The 19,839-nt window shown below is 37.0% G+C and overlaps 1 protein-coding gene across 1 annotated transcript; it reads left to right on the top strand.

Annotated features, from left to right (window-relative positions):
• Positions 1-927, top strand: LOC129543458 (olfactory receptor 2J3-like). The gene has a single exon (XM_055406566.2). It carries the CDS (start codon positions 1-3, stop codon positions 925-927), a length of 927 nt encoding a protein of 308 aa, XP_055262541.2.
• Positions 928-19,839: the final 18,912 nt, after the last annotated feature.

Below are 19,839 nucleotides of genomic sequence, written 5' to 3'. Positions count from 1 at the left end.
ATGACCACGAGAAAAATGAATGCAACCTCTGAAGGCCACTTTGTTCTACTGGGTTTTTCTAACTGGCCTCATCTGGAAGTAGTTCTCTTTGTGATTGTCTTGATGTTCTACTTGATGACTCTGACAGGCAACCTGTTCATCATTATCTTGTCATACTTGGATTCCCATCTCCACACTCCCATGTACTTCTTCCTCTCAAATCTCTCTTTTCTGGATCTCTGCTACACCACCAGTTTCATCCCTCAGTTGCTGGTCAACCTCTGGGGTCCAGGAAAAACCATCTCTTACACTGGTTGCATGATTCAACTTTATTTTGTCCTCGCACTGGGATGCACAGAATGTGTGCTACTGATGGTGATGTCCTATGACCGTTATGCAGCTGTGTGTAGACCCCTGCATTACACTGTCCTCATGCACCCTCGTTTCTGCCATCTGTTGGCTATGGCTTGTTGGGTAAGTGGCTTTACCAACTCAGCCCTTCATTCCTTCTTTACATTTCGGGTACCCCTGTGTGGACATCGCCAAGTGGACCATTTCTTCTGTGAAGTTCCAGCATTGCTTCAACTGTCATGTGTTGATACTCGTGCTAATGAGCTGTCCCTCATGGTCACGAGCTCCATTTTTGTTCTCACACCTCTCATCCTCATTCTCAGCTCCTATGGTGCCATTGCCCGGGCAGTGCTGAGGATGCAGTCAACAACTGGACTCCAGAAAGTCTTTGGGACATGTGGAGCGCATCTTATGGTTGTATCCCTCTTTTTCATTCCAGTCATGTGCATATACCTCCAGCCACCATCAGGAAAGTCTCAAGATCAAGGCAAGTTCATTGCCCTCTTCTATACTGTTGTTACACCTAGCCTTAACCCTCTAATCTACACCCTCAGAAACAAAGATGTAAGAGGGGCAGTAAAGAGATTAGTGGGGTGAGGATGGTCTTTTATACTGGTGACATGAATGGTAAAATGGAACATCTCTTCACCAATGGTTTTTCCAGTCATCCACTCATCAATCTTTCTTTCATTCACTCAATTAACACTTAATGAGTGTGTACACTCACAAGGGCACAAAGTTAGTGGTAATAGATATGAATTAGACACAGTCTGTCTAAATACTAATCATTCTTTAGTGGTGATAATAGCCATGTAAAAATGGATCAAACATGAATATTAAGTTTTTGGTGCACAAACCTAATAAAAGTATAATTTTCTTAATTGAAAATGAAGCATAGAATTTATTACAAAAATTGATAAAATTCAGGTATAATTCCTTAAAAGAAACGTAGAATATGTTGTTTAATTTCTTGCTTTGTAGACAGAATTTGTCATACAATTTGTCTTCCATCTATGGTCTAATTAAAGATGTTTTGAAACACTTTAAATATTTTCTCCAACATTGTTATTCTTTTTTTGAATGCTAGTTAATATTGAGAGGAGTTTTAGTCTGTATTCTATAATATCCCATTATCATTAGTAACAAAATGACTTGCATAAGTTGTAATAAGAAGTGCTCTCGGTAATGCAGCAGAAGTAAGCATTTCATATTTCTCTTTTTTTCAAGTCAGTGAGAAGTGTAAAGGAAGTGGAAATAAATTTAAAGCTGTGCTATATAGCTCATAAAGTAATAGTCATCATAGGCTAGGTATTGTTAGGTGAAATAAGTGTTTGTAGCACTCTTGCCTAGAAAATCCCATGGATGGAGGAGCCTGGTAGACTGCAGTCTGTGGGGTTGCTAAGGGTTGGACACGACTGAGCGACTTCACTTTCACTTTTCACTTTCATGCATTGGAGAAGGAAATGGCAACCCACTCCAGTGTTCTTGCTTGGAGAATCCCAGGGACGGGCGAGCCTGGTGGGCTGCAGTCCATGGGGTCGCACAGAGTCGGACACTACTGAAGTGACTTAGCAGCAGCAGCAGCAGCACCTGCATAACCCAAGAAGCGGTAAATTATATCTAAAGTGATCAAGTGCTAGGCTCCGAAAAATGTATTGATGAATCCAATGAGTATTTGAAGGAACTACTTGATAATGTATTGGAAAAATTTTATGATAAAAACTATATGAAAATGGTAATTTTTCTTTTCTAAGCTCGATCTGATTTGAATATTTGTGGTTAGAAAGTTCTTATGAAAATTAGCATGTATTTTCCAAATAATTAATAAATGCACTTTTAATTAAAGTAATAGTGTTGTTTCTTATATTACTGATACCATCTCCATCTGAAATAAGTGTACTATGTATATAACACTTTAAACTGCACCATACTGAGCTAAAAAATGGAATGAGGAATAAAGTAAAATCTTGGCAACACCTGAGTTTTGTATAGTTCTTAAATGTCTGTTTTAGTTTTGGGGTCCTATAAAGTTTAGATATGATTGATTCAAGCCCTTTCCCCTAAATTATTATTAAAGAAAACGTTCCACATCTTCCTCTCATAAGCATAAGAAAAACGTCCCACATCTTCCTCTCAATTTCTTGTGTGGCTCTCAAATACGTTGATTCTGATGTCTTTGTCTTTGCCTTTGTGTGTCTGTGAGTTTTTTCTCTAACTAGCCATAAACAATAATATGGGGTATATACATTTGTCCTTAAGCTACTTTCCAAGAAATGAAGAACCAAGAATCATGTCTATAAAAGAACTTTTAGTAAATAATTGGGGCCACACAAAACAACTATCACAGAGCAAAAATCTTTTAAGAACTTAAAAGACATAGTTTAGTTCTTTGAACTACTTTGTACTTATGGAATTCTTATAGTTTGATATACCTCATACAGTACCAGAGTATCTCACTATCTAACTTGAAAAAGCTTTGAAATTTCCCATCTCTCTTTTCCTTTTATGCTTGACAAACACAGAAATATCTTTTTGTATGTGTAGACTATTTTTCTTGAAATGCATAAACTTAGTGTTTGTGATTTTGAATCCTAGCCATGTTGCTGTCATATTTATTTGTAATCTAAAATAAAGATTACTTTCAAAAAATTCTCCCAAAGATCACCACAGATGCTATTGTTTTTATTGCTTGTATTTTCATACTTCTTAGATGAAACTTTTTTTATCACAGGCAGGATGTAAGTATGTTTTTTTTCCCTCACTTTCTAGATGAGAAAACTAAAGAGAAGAAGATATGAGACTTACCTAAGCTTAAGCAACTTGTATATGACAAATCAGGTAATGACAATAGATTTTTACCTGAGTTCTCTTGTTATGGTCAACAACAACTAGGAGATCTGAGACTCTATCATTGCCAACCCTAAAGCTCCAACCAATATTTGGTAAATTGACATTTACACAGCACACGTGAATTTGGGTCACAGGCAACTTTACTGAAGAACTGACAATGAAAGCATTTTCTCAGCTGAGACTGGAAGCTAAGACTGAAGGATCATCTTCTTCTTTTATCTTAGTAAAATCTTCCTCCTCTTCAGGATAATATCTCCCAGTCTTTGCCCACTTCTCATACTGATTCCTGTGCAGCATATTCCCTAAACACATGCTCAATTATTGTTCTTAGTGTATCTCAGCAGTGCAGGATTATTGGCACAAATATGCCATCAGATAGTTACAGAAACTAGCTCTGGTTTCCAGTTCATATTCACTCATTCTCTACTATTTTATTAGCCTCATTGCCATACATTGTATTCTTTTTACAAATATGAAGCTGAAAGGTCACTGGTTATCATATGCTATAACAACATCAAGTGATTTCAAGCATAATAAAGTTTCAAATACAAATACACCATATTCGAATTACAATTCAACAACAATAAAACTTACAGAAAAGAAAATAGTACAGATTTAGACCTCCACCAGATTTCATAGTGTTAATGTTTTACCATGGGTGCTTTGCCATTCTTTCTATAATTATATAATATTAATATGAATTTAAATATTTTTTCTGAGATAGTATATATGCACACCCATCCCTAACTGTTCCTGAGAGTATTTCCTAAAGTGAAGATCTAATTCAGGATAACAAATTAGATTTAGGTGTTATGTCTCTTAGTGTCCTTTAATCTGAAACCATTTTTCAGTTTTTCTTTGCCTTTAATAGCTAAATATTTCTGAAGAGTATAGGCCATTTATTTTATACAATGTTTTTCAATTTATATTTGCCTAGCGTTTATGCAGAATAGAATTTTCCTTTTTGACAATGAGACTCCACGAAACTGTTATTGTGTCCACCTGAGCTGCATCTTATTAGAAGGAACCTGGTATTTACTTATTCTATTACTGATGAGATGAACTTTGAACACGTGGATAACATGGTGTCTTTTAGGCTTCTCTACCATAAAGTTACTATGTTTATTTGGTAGTTCACAAGAACCTGATGGGGAGAATGTTGAAATTAGGTGGAATTCCAGTTTCCTTTCATTTTCATCCATAATTTTTATTTATTTATGTTTTTATTTTTCCTCCAGCTTTATTGAGGTATCATTGACATACAATATGTTCAAGTTCGAGGTGTACATTGTGATGATTTATACATGTATATATTGCAGATATTTACCAAAAAATAGTTAACCCATCTGTTCTCCCATTTACTATACCCCCCCCCCTTTTTTTTGTAGTGAGAATATTTAAGATCTACTCTTAGTAAATTTCAAGTATATAATACAGTAGGTGGCACTAGTGGTAAAGAACCTTCCTGGCAATGCAGGAGACTTAAGAGACTAGTGTTTGATTACTAGATAGAGAAGATCACCTGGAGGAGGGCATGGTACCCTACTCCAGTTTTCTTGCCTGGTGGGCTACAGTCCCTGGAGTCACAAAGACTGAAGCGGCTTAACACACACATATTGTTATAGTCACCATATGTAAATTAAATCCCCAGAAAGCATTTTAGTGCTGAGAATTTGTACTCTTTGACCAACATTTTCTGTTTCTCCCAATCTCAGCCCCTAGTAACCGTCCTTTTACTAGCTATTTTTCTGTTTGCCTTTTTTTTTTAAATTTCACATAAAAGTAAGAACATACAGTACTTGTTTTTGTCTTTCTAATTTATTTTGCTTAGCATAATGCCCTCAGGGTTCATCTATATTTTTGTACAAGGCAAGAGTTTCTTCTTTCTCAAGGTTGAAGGATATTTCAATGTATGTAAAATATTCTTTATCCATTCATCTTTTGATGGATTCTTAGGTTGTTTCCATGTCTTAACTATTGTGAATAAAGCTGCTCTCTCTGTTTTTCTGTGCTAATCTTGCTAAAGGTTTGTCAGTTTTATCTTTTAAATAAGCCAACTCTTAGTTTTTTTGGTCTTTTCTATTGTTTTTCTTGTATCTCTATCATTCATTTCTGCTCTTTGTTATTTTCTTTCTTGTTTCTAACTTTGGGCTTAGTTTGTTTCTTTTTCTAGTTATTTGAGGTAAAGATAGATTGCTTTTTGTAATTTTTTCCTTTTTATCTTTATAGACTTGCCTATTAGAATTGCTTTTGCTGCATTTTTCAAGTTTTGGTATTTTGTATTTCTATTTTCATTTGTCATAAGATATTTTTTGATCCCCCCCTTTTTTTTGACCAATGATTGTTCAGGAGTGTGTTGTTTAGTTTCCATTTGCTTGTAATTTTCTAATTGTCATCCTGTAATTGACATCTAATTTCTTATGTTTCTGGTAAGAAAAGATACTTATATGAATTCAGTCTTCTTACATTAGCTAAGGCTTGTTTTGTGACTTAACATATGTTCTATGCTGGAGAATAATCTGTGTCCACTTGAAAAGAATGTGTGCACTGCTGCTGTTGGATGAAATTTTAATCTACTGACTGTCTAACAAAGAATTCAAATAATCCTTTAAAAAATTCAGTGAAGTACAAGAAAACAGAGGTATACAACTAAATGAAATTAGGAAAATATTATATGAACAAAATAAAGTTCAACAAAAAATGGTATGGAATTAGATATTAATAACAGGATGAGAATTGAGAAGTTGGCGTTTCTTTACAGTATGTATTGTGTTTGGTGGTATCATACCTTCTTGATTAGTCATGATATTTGTGGTCTTGCTTGCTATCTGTGCATCTGAGGATGTAGATTCCTGTACTAGTCTATAAATCTGCTTTGGCAGACAAAGGCCTCTACCAGTCATCTTGTCTATAGAGCCTCTCTGTGCATTCTGGTGGCATCCATGGTCAACTGCTGCTGGAGTATTTCAGTGACCTGGTACTGGGGTGCATCAAAAACCTGGAATAGCAGTCAACCTCGTACTGGGGCCCTCCAATATCATGAGTTAACAAGTGCCCTCTAGACCCTGGTTTGTGGTCACTGATTGGAAGCCTAAGACCAGAGGAGATATCCTGGACTGTGGGAGCTGGCCAGGGCAGAAATATGCTAGAAGCCTGGGTGTGCTGGCCTGCTGGGAACCTGGTACTTAGGAGATGCCCATGGTTGTGGGAGCTGGTCAGGAACTTGATGCCATGGGTGTTGGTTGGTGCCCTGCTTGATTGGGAGCCTGGGTTCACAGGATCTCTTTAGGATCTTGGAGCAAATGAAGCTTCCTCTAGCCAAGGGAAATTTCTGGGGCCACCGAGCTACTTGTGACTACTGGAGGCAACACACACTCAGGTGGTCAGGAAGCTTAGGTTTGCAGGGCCCTCTGAGAACCTGCAGCCATCACCCACTGGTATTATTATCAAGCATCCTTTATTAATTCTTCCAAGAAACAGTGATTGTTATTTTGCACCAAATGGTGATTTTTAAAGTTCATTTATTCTTGTGCAGAAAAAGGAATATTTGTGTATTGTTGCAGAGATTATAAATTGATGCAGTCACTATGGAAAACAGGATGTGGAGCTTCCTCACAAAATGAAAAATAGAAGTACCATCAGTTCAGTTCAGTTCCGTCACTCAGTCATGCCTGACTCTTTGCAACCCCATGGATTGCATCACACTAGGCATCCTTGTCCATCATCAACCCCCGGAGCTTGCTCAAACTCATGTCCATCGAGTTGATGATGCCATCCAACCATCTCATCCTCTGTCATCCCCTTCTCCTCCTGCCTTCAGTCTTTCCCAGCATCAGGGTCTTTTCCAATGAGTCAGTTCTTTGAATCAGGTGGCTGAAGTATTGGAGCTGAAGGAGCTTCAGCTTCAGCCTCAGTCTTTCCAATGAGTATTCAGTATTCAGGGTTGATTTCCTTTAGGTCTGACTGATTTGATCTCCTCGCAGTCCAAGGGACTCTCAAGAGTCTTCTCCAACACCACAGTTCGGAAGCATCAGTTCTTCAGTGCTCAGCCTTCTTTATGGTCCAACTCTCACATCCATATATGACCACTGGAAAAACCTTAACCTTTGACTAGACGGACATTTGCTGGCAAAGAACTACCATATGGTCCAGCAGTTTCTCTTCTGGGTATTTACTGGAGGAAGACAAAACCACTAATTTGAAAGAATATAGGCACACCAAAGTTCATTGTAGCATTACTAATAGCCAAGATATGGAATCAATTTAGTGTTCATCACTGGAGGAATAAAGAAGACACACACACATATATATATATATGTATTGGGCTTCCAAGGTGGCTCAGTGGTAAAGAATCCACCTGCCAATGCAAGAGATGGAAGAGATGTGAGTTTGATCCTTGAATCAGGAAGATCCTCTGGAGTGGACATGGCAACCCACTCCAGTATTTCTTGCCTGGAAAATTACATAGACAGAGGAACCTTGGGGGCTACAGTCCATGGGCTCACAAAGAGTCAGAAAAGACTGAGTGACTGAGCATGTGTACTCAGTAATGGAATATTACTCAGCCATAAAGAGGTATGAAATCTTCCATTTACTTCAACATGAATAGATCTATATAGTATTATGCTAAGTGAAATAATAAAGAGAAAGACAAATACCACATGATCTCACTTATGTATGGAATATAAAAAATAAAGCAAGCAAGCAAATAAAACAAAACAAACATACTCATAGATACAGAGAACAAGTAGATGGTTTCCAGAGGGGTTGCAAAATATGAAATGGGATTAAAATACAAACTTTCATTTAGAAAATAAGTAAGTCTTGGGAATGTAGTATATAACATAAGGAATATTGTCAGTTCCCCATAATATTGCATGGGGACAGTTGGTTACTAGACTTATTGTGGTGATCATTTCATGGTGCCTGCAAATGCCAAATCACTACATAGTACACCTGAAATGAACATAATTGTCCAACAGTTTGTGATCCCATGGACTGCAGCATGCCAGACTTGCCTGTCCCTCACCATCCCCCGGAGTTTGCTCAAACTCATGTCCATATCAACTATATTTCAATAAAAAAGAAACAGTTACATCGTTTCTTGCACACTTATTACTTAATTTGGTATGTAAATAATGCCTCATTGTTCTCGTTTCTCAAATTGTTCACATCCCAATCCCTGGAACCTGTGATTATACGTTGTCTTTCATGGTATAAGAACTTTTACAGTTAAAAATAAATTAAGGAAACTGAGATGAGGAGATTAACCTGAATTACCCAAGGGGACCCAAATAATCACAAAGGTTCTTATAAGAGGAGGCAGGAGATCAGGGAGGAGACAGGATACTATGCTTCTGACTTTAAAGATAGAGAAAAGGATTATAGGTGGCATCTAGAAGTTAGAAAAGACTAGTAAATAGATTTTCTCCCAATGTCTGCAGAAGGACACAGCCCTGTGGACCTATTTTAGTTTCCTCATCTCCAGAACTCTAAGGTACTAAGCATTTGTGTTATTTTAAGCCACTAAGTATATGGCAATATGTTATAGCAATGATGGGAAACTAGCACAGTTGGCATTCTACTGGAAGGAAAATTTTTTGTACCATATATGTCTATATATACTGTATCATATATCATTTTTAATGAGATGATTTTGACTAATCTCAGATTTTCCTTTGGGATAGAAGGACTAATTTACCTGTTTTGGTCATATGACCATGCCTGTAAACAAAGAGGTGAAGTTTCCTAATGAGTAGTTCACAGAAATGTGTGGACTGGAGCAAATCAAGAGTAAAGAGTCTCTTGATGAAGGTGAAAGAGGAGAGTGAAAAAGCTGTCTTAAAACTCAACATTCAGAAAACAAGGATCATGACATCTGGTCCCATCAGTTCATGGCAAATAGATGGGGAAACAAAGGAATCAGTGAGAGACTTAATTTTCTTGGGCTCCAAAATCACTGCAGATGGTGACTACAGCCATGAAATTAAAAGATGCTTGCTCCTTGGAAGAAAAGCTATGACAAATCAAGACAGCATATGAAAAAACAGAGATATTACTTCAAAGCTATGGTTTTTCCAGTAGTCATGTAAGGATGTGTTATTTGGACCATAAAGAAGGTTGAAGTTGTAAGAATTGATGCTTTTTTACTGTAGTGTTGGAGAAGACTCTTGAAAGTCCCTTGGGCAGCAAGGAGATCAAACCCGTCAATCCTAAAATAAATCAACCCTGAATACTCAATGGAAGGACTGATGCTGAAGCTGAAGCTCCAGTACTTTGGCCACCTGATGTGAAGAACCAACTCATTGAAGAAGACCCTGATGCTGGGAAAGATTGAAGGCAGGAGGAGAAGGGTACAACAGAGGACAAGATGGTTGTATGGTATCAATGACTCACTGGATATGAGTTTGCGCAAGCTCCAGGAGATGGTGATGGACAGGGAAGCCTGGTGTGCTGCAGTCCATGAGGTTGCAAAGGGTCAGAAATGACTGAATGACTGAAAAACAACAACAAAACTCAAATCAAGACATGGAACTACTGTTGACAACATTTATTAGTTATTCTTTTCCTTCTTCTGAGAAATAGAGTTTTTATATTTCATTTGAGAATGAGGCAACGACACTGGTATGGATTTGGGGAGTCATTTATGGCAGGTCTGTAAATCCTTGAAATTGAAGACTTTCCAAGTTATCTTGATTCTTTAAGACTTCTTAAATTTGAAGTTCAGGCTGATAAGTTAGCAACAATTTGAATTCAACTCTACATGACTACACTTGTGATCTAGCCAAAAATGAAACAGGGATTGGTTACTGAAGGCGGGAAAATGATTTTTTTTTTTAATATTAGGCCCTGTGGGTCCCAGAAAGATAAGCTTAGTTTAAGAGAACATTGACTATTAATGTGGACATGTACGTTTGTAATCTCCAAGCTTCTTAAACAGTGATCCTTGTACTGTACATGTGTGAAAAGGCCTTTATCCTCTCAGACTTTGCAGTTACTAATTAGGGCCTAGGAAGGACAGAGTCACTGTAGTCAGTGTCTTCTGGACAAGAGTAGACTTGTACATTTCCACCTTATGTTGGCATTGGTGGAAACCAATAAAACAAAGATATTTGGTAATGTTTGTTAATCCTCCCCCACCGCAACCCCACTGATGGTTTTTCCTGGTTGCTAGGTGCTGATTTATCTTCCAAGCAGGACCTTCTTGATGTTCTTTGCAATTTGTTGTATAATAGAAAAGTCCTGGAAGCTTGAGGCAGGTCTGTTGCTGTGGAGAACATGCTTAGTGCTACAGGTTTCTACTTATGCAAGTCCTGGAGAAGCTGAGGCCGGCCATATCAGTGTTGCTAGAAGGCAGGACACACACGGGATCAGAAGGCTTCACCTAAGAGTTGGTGTTAAGTCTAGGTTTATTTGAGCTTCCCAGGTGGCGCTAGTGGTAAAGAATTTGCCTGCAAATGCAAGATATGTAAGATGTGGGTTCAGTCCCTGGATTGGGAAGATCCCCTGGAGGAGGGCCTGGCAACCCAGGAGGGCACAGTAATCCACTCCAGTGTTCTTAACTAGTGAATGCCATGGACAGAGGAGCGAGGAGCCTGGTGGGCTACTGTCCATAGGGTTGCAAAGACTCAGAAACGACTGAAGCGACTTAGCAGGCACACACTAGCTTTATTTATCTATGTATTTTTATTAAAAGTTCACTTTATGCAAATAAGAAAAAAAGTTTATCATAAGATTTTCTTCTCCAGTTAAAGCAAATATAAGGTTGCTGATACATTAGTCTGATTAAAAAATAATATAAAGGTCTAACAATGGAATCTATTCTTGAGAAAAAGGCATCTAGTGCTCTAAGTCTAAAGGAACTTTGAGTTTAAAATATAAATTTAAAAAGAGTGGAGAAGAAGGACTTTTTTTTTAACATTTACATGTATCTATAAAGGAGATCAATCCTGGGTGTTCACTGGAAGGACTGATGCTAAAGCTGAAACTCCAATACTTTGGCCACCTCATGAGTCGAGTTGACTCACTGGAAAAGAGTCTGATGCTAGGAAGAATTGGGGGTGGGAGGAGACGGGGACGACAGAGAATGAGATGGCTGGATGGCATCACCGACTCGATGGACATGAGTTTGCGTGAACTCTCAGAGTTGGTGATGGACAGGGAGGCCTGGCGTGCTGTGATTCATGGGGTCGTGGAGAGTCGGACACAACTGAGCGACTGAACTGAACTGAATTCTTTTTCAAATTCTCTTCCCATTTAGGTTATTAGAGAGTATTGAACACAGTTCATTATGCTATACAGTAGGTCCTCGTTGGTTATATATTTTAAATATAGCAGTGTCTACATGTCAATCCCAAACTCTATTCCCCCCCCAACCCTTCTCCCTTAGTAACCACAAGTTTATTCTCTAAGTCTGCCAGTCTTTCTCTTTTGTAAATAGGTTAGTTTGTATCATTCTTTTAGATTCCACATATAAGTGACATCATATATTAGTCTTGTCTGTCTGACTTACCTCACTTAGTATGATAATCTCCAGATCCATCCACATCACTGCAGATGTCATTATTTCATTCTTTTTGATGACTAATATTCCACTGTCTATATCTATCTATATATTATATACATATATTCCATTGTATATATATGTATACATATACTGCAGTATTCCATTGTATATATGTATATGTATATATACTTATGAATGTACAATGGGATATTGTAGTATATGTATACATACGTATACTACATCTTGTTTATCCTTTCATCTGTCAATGGATATTTCTGTTGGTTCAATATTTTGGTTGCTTCCATGTCCTGGTTATTGTAAAGAGAGTTTCAATGAACATTGGGGTCCATGTATATTTTCAAACCAAGTTTTTCTCTGGATATATGCCCTGGAATGGCATTGCTGCTCCTGCTGCTGCTAAGTCGCTTCAGTCGTGTCTGACTCTGTGTGACCCCACAGAGCCTGTGCTGCCGCCCACCAGGCTCCTCCATCCCTGGGATTCTCCAGGCAAGAATACTGGGGCGGGTTACCATTCCCTTCTCCAGGGGAATGAGTACCAGTAATTGTTCTTGTGCATATGGAATATATTAGATAGAAAATAATCAGAATTAAGATAAACATTAATTTGTAAATAAATAGCACAAGAAGGCTGTACTAAGAGGTATATTGATGTACCTTGCCAGCAATCAGAATCAGTTAATAGCCCTATTAATGTGACCTTTCTGGTGTGCCTTTTCTATTTAGACTCATTTAGTAAACTTGGATTCAGTCAGTAGTTTGTACTATCTCTTTTTGTGCTGTAAATTTTCTTGCATAACTACTTCATTTAAACTGGGCAATTGATTTTTCTTGTTAAAATTTAATTATCTATGTTGTAGGAATTTTTCTTTGAGTGGGATTATCTTATCTTATTTTTGTGTAAGAATTTGGACCGTTATCAGTGATTTACTTAATTTTATGTAGCTACAAAGACAACCTTTGGGCCCAGGAGAAAAATCTTTTTTTCAGTTTAGGATCAGAGACATTGGTTTAGGGGCAACAGACTACATTTGTAGGGTTGAACATCATAGTTTTCATTTTCTGTTTTATTAAATCCTCAAAGCCATCCTAGGAAATGTCACACAAAATTTCTCAGGGATAAGATGTCACTATGGCCCTTTGATTCCACACTACACCTAGGTCAGTTAGTTCAGTTCAGTTCAGTCGCTCAGTCGTGTCCGACTTTTTGTGACCCCATGAATCACAGCATGCCAGGCCTCCCTGTCCATCACCAACTCCCAGAGTTCACTCAAACTCATGTCCATTGAGTCGGTGATGCCATCCAGCCATCTCATTCTCTGTCGTCCCCTTCTCCTCCTGCCCCCAATCCCTCCCAGCATCAGAGTCTTTTCCAGTGAGTCAACTCTTTGCATGAGGTGGCCAAAGTATTGGAGTTTCAGCTTTAGCATCAGTCCTTCCAATGAACACCCAGGACTGATCTCCTTTAGAATGGACTGGTTGGATCTCATTGCAGTCCAAGGGTCTCTCAAGACTCTTCTCCAACACCACAGTTCAAAAGCATCAATTCTTTGGTGCTCAGCTTTCTTCACAGTCCGACTCTCACATCCATACATGACCATGGGAAAAACCATAGCCTTGACTAGACGGACCTTTGTTGGCAAAGTAATGTCTCTGCTTTTTAATATGCTCTCTAGGTTGGTCATAACTTTCCTTCCAAGGAGCAAGCGTCTTTTAATTTCATGGCTGCAATCAGCATCCTCAGAGATTTTAGAGCCCCCCAAAATAAAATCTGACACTATTTCCACTGTTTCCCCATCTATTTCCCTTGAAGTGATGGGACCAGGTGACATGATCTTAGTTTTCTGGATGTTGAGCTTCAAGCCGACTTTTGCACTCTCCTCTTTCATTTTCATCAAGAGGCTTTTTAGTTCCTCTTCACTTTCTGCCATAAGGGTGGTGTCATCTGCATATCTGAGGTTATTGATAGTTCTCCCAGCAATCTTGATTCCAGCTTGTGCTCTTCTAGCCCAGCATTCCTCATGATGCACCTAGGTCAGATGTGTATAATACAAAAATAAAACAATATTTCCAAATAATTCTGAATGAGCCTGGTGTGCCAAACTACAAGAAGCATTTTACACCCATTAAATCATTTAGTACTGATCCCCAAACCCTTTGACAAAGGAAACTTCAGTATTCCTATCTTAAGATATTGTTAACAATTCATCCCAATTGTATGCTAATAACTAGGAAATTTCTTAAGGATCAAAAATCAATACATTTCTTCAATGAGGTAGAGAGATAATAAGAGTATAAATTCAAATTTCTGCATTCCAAAAATGTATACTTAAGTGCTATAATTCTATCCTAGATCTCTAATTTTTTCCATATCAATCTCATGATGTTTCATTACTTTTAACTCTTGCATACCATGGCATTTTTAATTTTTGATCTACTTCCAGTGATTTTCCATCACTATTTAACCATAGTAATTTAGTCGCTAAGTCATGTCCGACTCTTTCGACCCCATGGACTGTATCTGCTAAGCTCCCCTGTCCATGGGATTCTCCAGGCAAGAATAGTAGAGTGGGTTGCCATTTCCTTCTCCAAGGGAACTTCCTGACCCAGGGATTGAACCCAGGTCTCCTGCATTGTAGGCAGATTCTTTACCAACTGAGCTACAAAGAAAGCCCACCTGCTTATGGTTTAACCATATAGGGATCTATTGATCTGTGAAGGTTTAAAGTTCTTTTGCCTCTCCACTAAATTATCATTCTAGTGTATCTTTTTAAATATAATTTTCTTTATACAGTATTTTCTTTATATTTAAAGTGATTTTAAAGTTATGTGAGGATAAATATTATTTTTTATTTTAAAATATTTTTATTCATACATTTTGAAATGATCATTACCATTGGTTATTATACAAAGTTATAATTTTTCTTTGTGATGAGATCTTTTAAGATTTATATTCTAAGCAATTAAGAATTTGCTAGGAAAGAAAATATTTTTATCTGACTTCAAAAATATGGATGAAACATGTGGACAAGTCGATCTATCAGATTTTTATTATGCTACATATTAAAAATGTTCATATGATTGTATGAAGGTTTCACACTTCATTTAGGTGTTTAATATCTGTCAGATATAGTGTTTACTAAAATTTACATGTTTTTAAGGTTGGTGTTGGAGAAGACTCTTGAGAGTCCCTTGTACCGCAAGGAGATCCAACCAGTCCATTCTAAGGGAGATCGATCCTGGGTGTTCATTGGAAGGACTGATGCTAAAGCTGAAACTGCAATACTTTGGCCACCTCATGCGACGAGTTGACTCACTGGAAAAGACTCTGATGCTGGGAAGGGTTGGGGGCAGGAGGAGAAGGGGACGACCGAGAATGAGATGGCTGGATGGCATCACCGACTCTGTGGACATGAGTTTGAGTGAACTCCGGGAGTTGGTGATGGACAGGGAGGCCTGGCGTGCTGTGATTCATGGGGTCGTGGAGAGTCGGAAACGACTGAGCGACTGAACTGAACTGAAGGTTGGTTCAACTGAGAAACTGAGTTGATTACAAAGAAAAATCTCGTTTCTTTCTATAGGTACCAAACTAGTTATTTCCAATGTTTGAAGAAGGCTCCCAGAAATGAAATACTTTCCAATTCTCCTATGAATATTTGGCACTATGATGTACACACATTCCAACCTTCTCTAAGAATGGATAGTTTTTAAAGCAAAAGTCTTTTAGATAAACATCAGTTGAGAAAAAGGAAGTGTGAAGGAACATACTTGAAGTTTTCAAATTTTCAGAAAAGGACAAAGAAACTGTAGTTTGCAGATGAGTATTTAAGAAATACTTTCAGAAATGTGAGTTTTCTATTTGATATAATGCTGTCAGAAAGAAAAAAAAGCCCAGATTCAAAAGACCTTAGTAGATATTAATTATATCAAGAGTGCTTTGTGGTGTGCATTTTTTTAATATTCCTGAGCCCCTTGGACATTATTTTCAACAGCCCATTTATGGTTATTCCAGATGAGCCAGCAGACAAAGTTTCATGGGACAGAGTTCTCCATGGGAATGTTCCTTATGTATAATTAGTCACCTACTGAATTGAGGTTGGTATCGTCTCCTCTATTGCTAGATTTGCTTTAAAATAGACTCATTTGGTTTTTCAACACACTGGAAACTAATTTTATTTTATTCATTTATTTTTCTTTTCAGTGTTTTTTACTTTTACATTATATGACATAATAACTTGATACTTGTATACATTTTGAAATGATCACAGTAAATCTAATTACCATTGGTTATTATGCAAAGTTACAGGTTTTCTTTGTGATGAGATCTTTTAAGATTTATTTTCTTAGCAATTTTTAAATTTTCAGTGTAATATTATTGACTATATTCACCATGCTGTAAATTACACCCCCATGACCAATTTATTTTATATCCGGATATATACTGCTTGATTCCCTTCACCCCCTCTCCCTCGCCTTAACCTTCCTCCCCTCTGACAAACAAGAATCTTTTCTCTATAAATTTTGTTTTGTTTGTTCATTTGCTTTATTAAAAAAGTATCCCTCATATAGTTGAAATCATATGGTATGTATCTGTGTGACTTATTTCCTTAGCATAATACCCTCAAGGTCCATCCATGTTGTTGAAAATGATAAAATTTCATTTTTTCTTATTGCTGAGTAGGATTGTATTGTGCTTATAATAACACATCTTCTTTATCCATTCATCCATCGATGGACACTTGGTCTGTTTCCATATCTTGGCTCTTGTAAATAATGTTGCAAATGAGCATATATGTACACATATCATTTTGAATTACGGTTTTTGGTGTCTCCAGATAAATACCAAGAATATGAATTGCTGTATCACATGATAGTTCTATTTTTAATTTTTTGGAAGAAACTGCATATTATTTTCCATAATGTCTGCACCAATTTTCAGTTCCATGAATCAGGTATATGTTCCCTTTCTCCATATTTTTTTGCCAACACATTATTTCTTGTCCTTTTGATAAAAGCCACTGTGACAAGTGTGAGATGATTTTTTTGGTTTTAATTTGCATTTCTCTAATAATCATGTTGACAACTTTTCATGTGTGAAGTGGTGACATGGACTATTTGTATTTCAGCACATATGTGACATATATATTGTAACATCTCCTTTATCGCCTTTATCCACTAAGATTGCTCCCATATGTTGACTATTATAAATAATGCTGCTGTGAACATTGGATTCTGTTATCTTTTCAAATTAGTGTTTTTGTTTTCTTCAGATATATATCCAGGATTGGTAGTTGTATTTTTTTTTTTGAGAAACCTCCATGAAGTTTTCCATAGTGGTTGCACCAGTTTACATTCCTATCAAGAAGAATTTCCTTTCTTTTTCTCCACATACTTGTCAAAATTCATTGCTCAAAGATTTCTTTCTTTGATAGCCATTCTGATAGATGTGAGGGTGATACCTCTTTCTGGTTTTTATTTGCAGTTCTCTAATAATTATTGATGTTGATCATTTTTTAATGTGCCTGTTGGTCATCTATATGTCTTCTTTGGAAAAATGTCTATTCATGCCTTCTGCCCATTTTTTGATTGAGTCGTTTGGTCTTCTGAATACTGAGTTGAATGAGCTATTTATATATTTTGGATATTAACCCCTTATCAAGCATATCACTTGCAAATATTTACTCATATTCAGTAGGTTGTCCTTTTGTTATTTATGGATTGTTTTCTTTGCTGTCAAAGGCCTTTAACCTTAATGAAGTCCAATTTGTTTGGTTTTGCTTTTATATATTTTGCATTAGCATACAGATCCAAAAAGATTGCTGTGACTTATCTCAAAAAGTATTCTATGTTCACTCCTAGGAGTTTTATGGTTTCTAGTCTTGTTATTACTTTTAGGTCTTTAATCTTGTTCTTGAGTTTATTTTTCAGTTCAGTTCAGTTCAGTTCAGTCGCTCAGTCGTGTCTGACTCTCTGCGACCCCATGAATCACAGCACGCCAGGCCTCCCTGTCCATCACCAACTCCCGGAGTTCACTCAAACTCATGTCCACAGAGTCGGTGATGCCATCCAGCCATCTCATTCTCGGTCGTCCCCTTCTCCTCCTGCCCCCAACCTTTCCCAGCATCAGAGTCTTTTAGTGAGTCAACTCGTCGCATGAGGTGGCCAAAGTATTGCAGTTTCAGCTTTAGCATCAGTCCTTCCAATGAACACCCAGGATTGATCTCCTTTAGAATGGACTGGTTGGATCTCCTTGCAGTCCAAGGGACTCTCAAGAGTCTTCTCCAACACCACAGTTCAAAAGCATCGATTCTTCGACGATCAGCTTTCTTCACAGTCCAACTCTCACATCCATACATAACCACGGGAAAAACCATAGCCTTGACTAGACGGACCTTTGTTGGCAAAGTAATGTCTCTGCTTTTTAATATACTATCTGGGTTGGTCATAACTTTCCTTCCAAGGAGTAAGCGTCTTTTAATTTCATGGCTGCAGTCAGCATCTGCAGTGATTTTGGAGCCCAAAAAAATAAAGTCTGACACTGTTTCCACTGTTTTTCCATCTATTTCCCATGAAGTGATGGGACCAGATGCCATGATCTTAGTTTTCTGAATGTTGAGCTTCAAGCCAACCTTTTCACTCTCCTCTTTCACTTTCATCAAGAGGCTTTTTAGTTCCTCTTCACTTTCTGCCATAAGGGTAGTGTCATCTTGGTCCAGTAGAAGAGTTTATTTTTATATATGGTTAAAGGAAATGTAATTTTATTTTAAACATGTAACTGACCAGTTTTTGATCATTTCAAACCTGTAAAACTTTTCAAAATTAGTAAATGAAACAAAAATGATCCTGCTACATAAATTGTTCCTAACTTGCTTTAATTTTTAATATCATTCATTTTAGATTAATAAACACTTAAAAATGAATATTAATCTCTAATGCTTACAGATAATTCCTGCCCATTTTTGTAGGATAATTTTTAAGTAGTTATTTTTGCATACTCAGTTTATTTCCATTCTTCATTGACTACACACAAATAGAAATACAAATAGAAACCACAATATGCTGTTCTGGCCCTAAATGAATTTATTAGGTTTTGGGAAAAAGAGCATATGTGGCAAAACACATCTTGGTCATTAGTGAGCATCACTACCATCCTGATTGTAACATTATCATAACATTTTTTTCTTCTTCATCTTTATCAAGGTAAAATTCATAAAACTGTCAAGAGTTACAACTTAAGGTGTATAATGTGATGACTTTATGTATTTGTGCACTGTGAAATGTTTGCCACAATCAAGTACATATTGATAACATAATTAATATAACATATTAATTATTTTCAGTTCAACTTTCTTCTTCTATCCTTAAATTTAAGTATTATTATTTTTAAAAAATTTTTTACTATGAGGACTCTTGGCAGAAATTTTTCATATTATTCTGCAACAAACACCTCTGAATTTTAAAGAGTTTGCTTTTTTAATGTTTATACATTTTTATATACTCACAACTCAAAAAAGAATCATTCAATTCTATATTATGTACCAATAACTGAGAATGAAGAATTTTAAAACATTTTTATGGAAGGAAATAATTCACATCATAGTTATTGCAGAACTGAGGGTCATATGAGACAAACATATGTGGGGGAACTACCCCAGTGACAAGTGCAGATGTCATACAGACCTCTCAGGGGATAGAAAATGTGTAAGAGTATAGAGTGAGAATTTCTGAGGCTTCCAAGTATAAATCTGGTAATTTATACTCCAAGCCTGTACTTTAGCCTAAAATGAAATATTTTGGAAAACCAGTCTAGTGTTGACTTCACCTTTAGAATTCTTTGCTAGCCAACTTCCTTCCAGAACTTGGCAGTCAGAACTTTAGCTATAAGAAGAGAGCTGTCTTCAAAATTACAATCATTGTTACAGTCACTGTTATTAAAGAAGCTTCTTATAAAACACACTGACAAGTACAGTGTTTTCTTCCTTCCTTTCTTCCTTCTTTTCTCCCTCCTTTTCTCCTTCCTCTCTCTCTGCTTTCTTCCTCCTTCTTTCCTCTTAGGTTAAGTTTGCATCTTTTTCAAAGAGGAATTTATATTTTCCCCTAGTATCTTACCCATGAAATCTGTGAAACAGACTCCT

Source organism: Moschus berezovskii, chromosome 23, assembly GCF_049115385.1.
Source record: "Moschus berezovskii isolate FMDL1 chromosome 23, NW_MosBer_1.0, whole genome shotgun sequence".
NCBI lineage: Eukaryota > Metazoa > Chordata > Mammalia > Artiodactyla > Moschidae > Moschus > Moschus berezovskii.
Note: the sequence above shows the minus strand (reverse complement) of the source record. Positions and strands in the feature narration are given on the sequence as shown.

Excerpts from the sequence above, each read along its gene's own strand:
- LOC129543458 (XM_055406566.2), top strand. The coding sequence starts at position 1 with ATGACCACGAGAAAAATGAATGCAACCTCTGAAGGCCACTTTGTTCTA.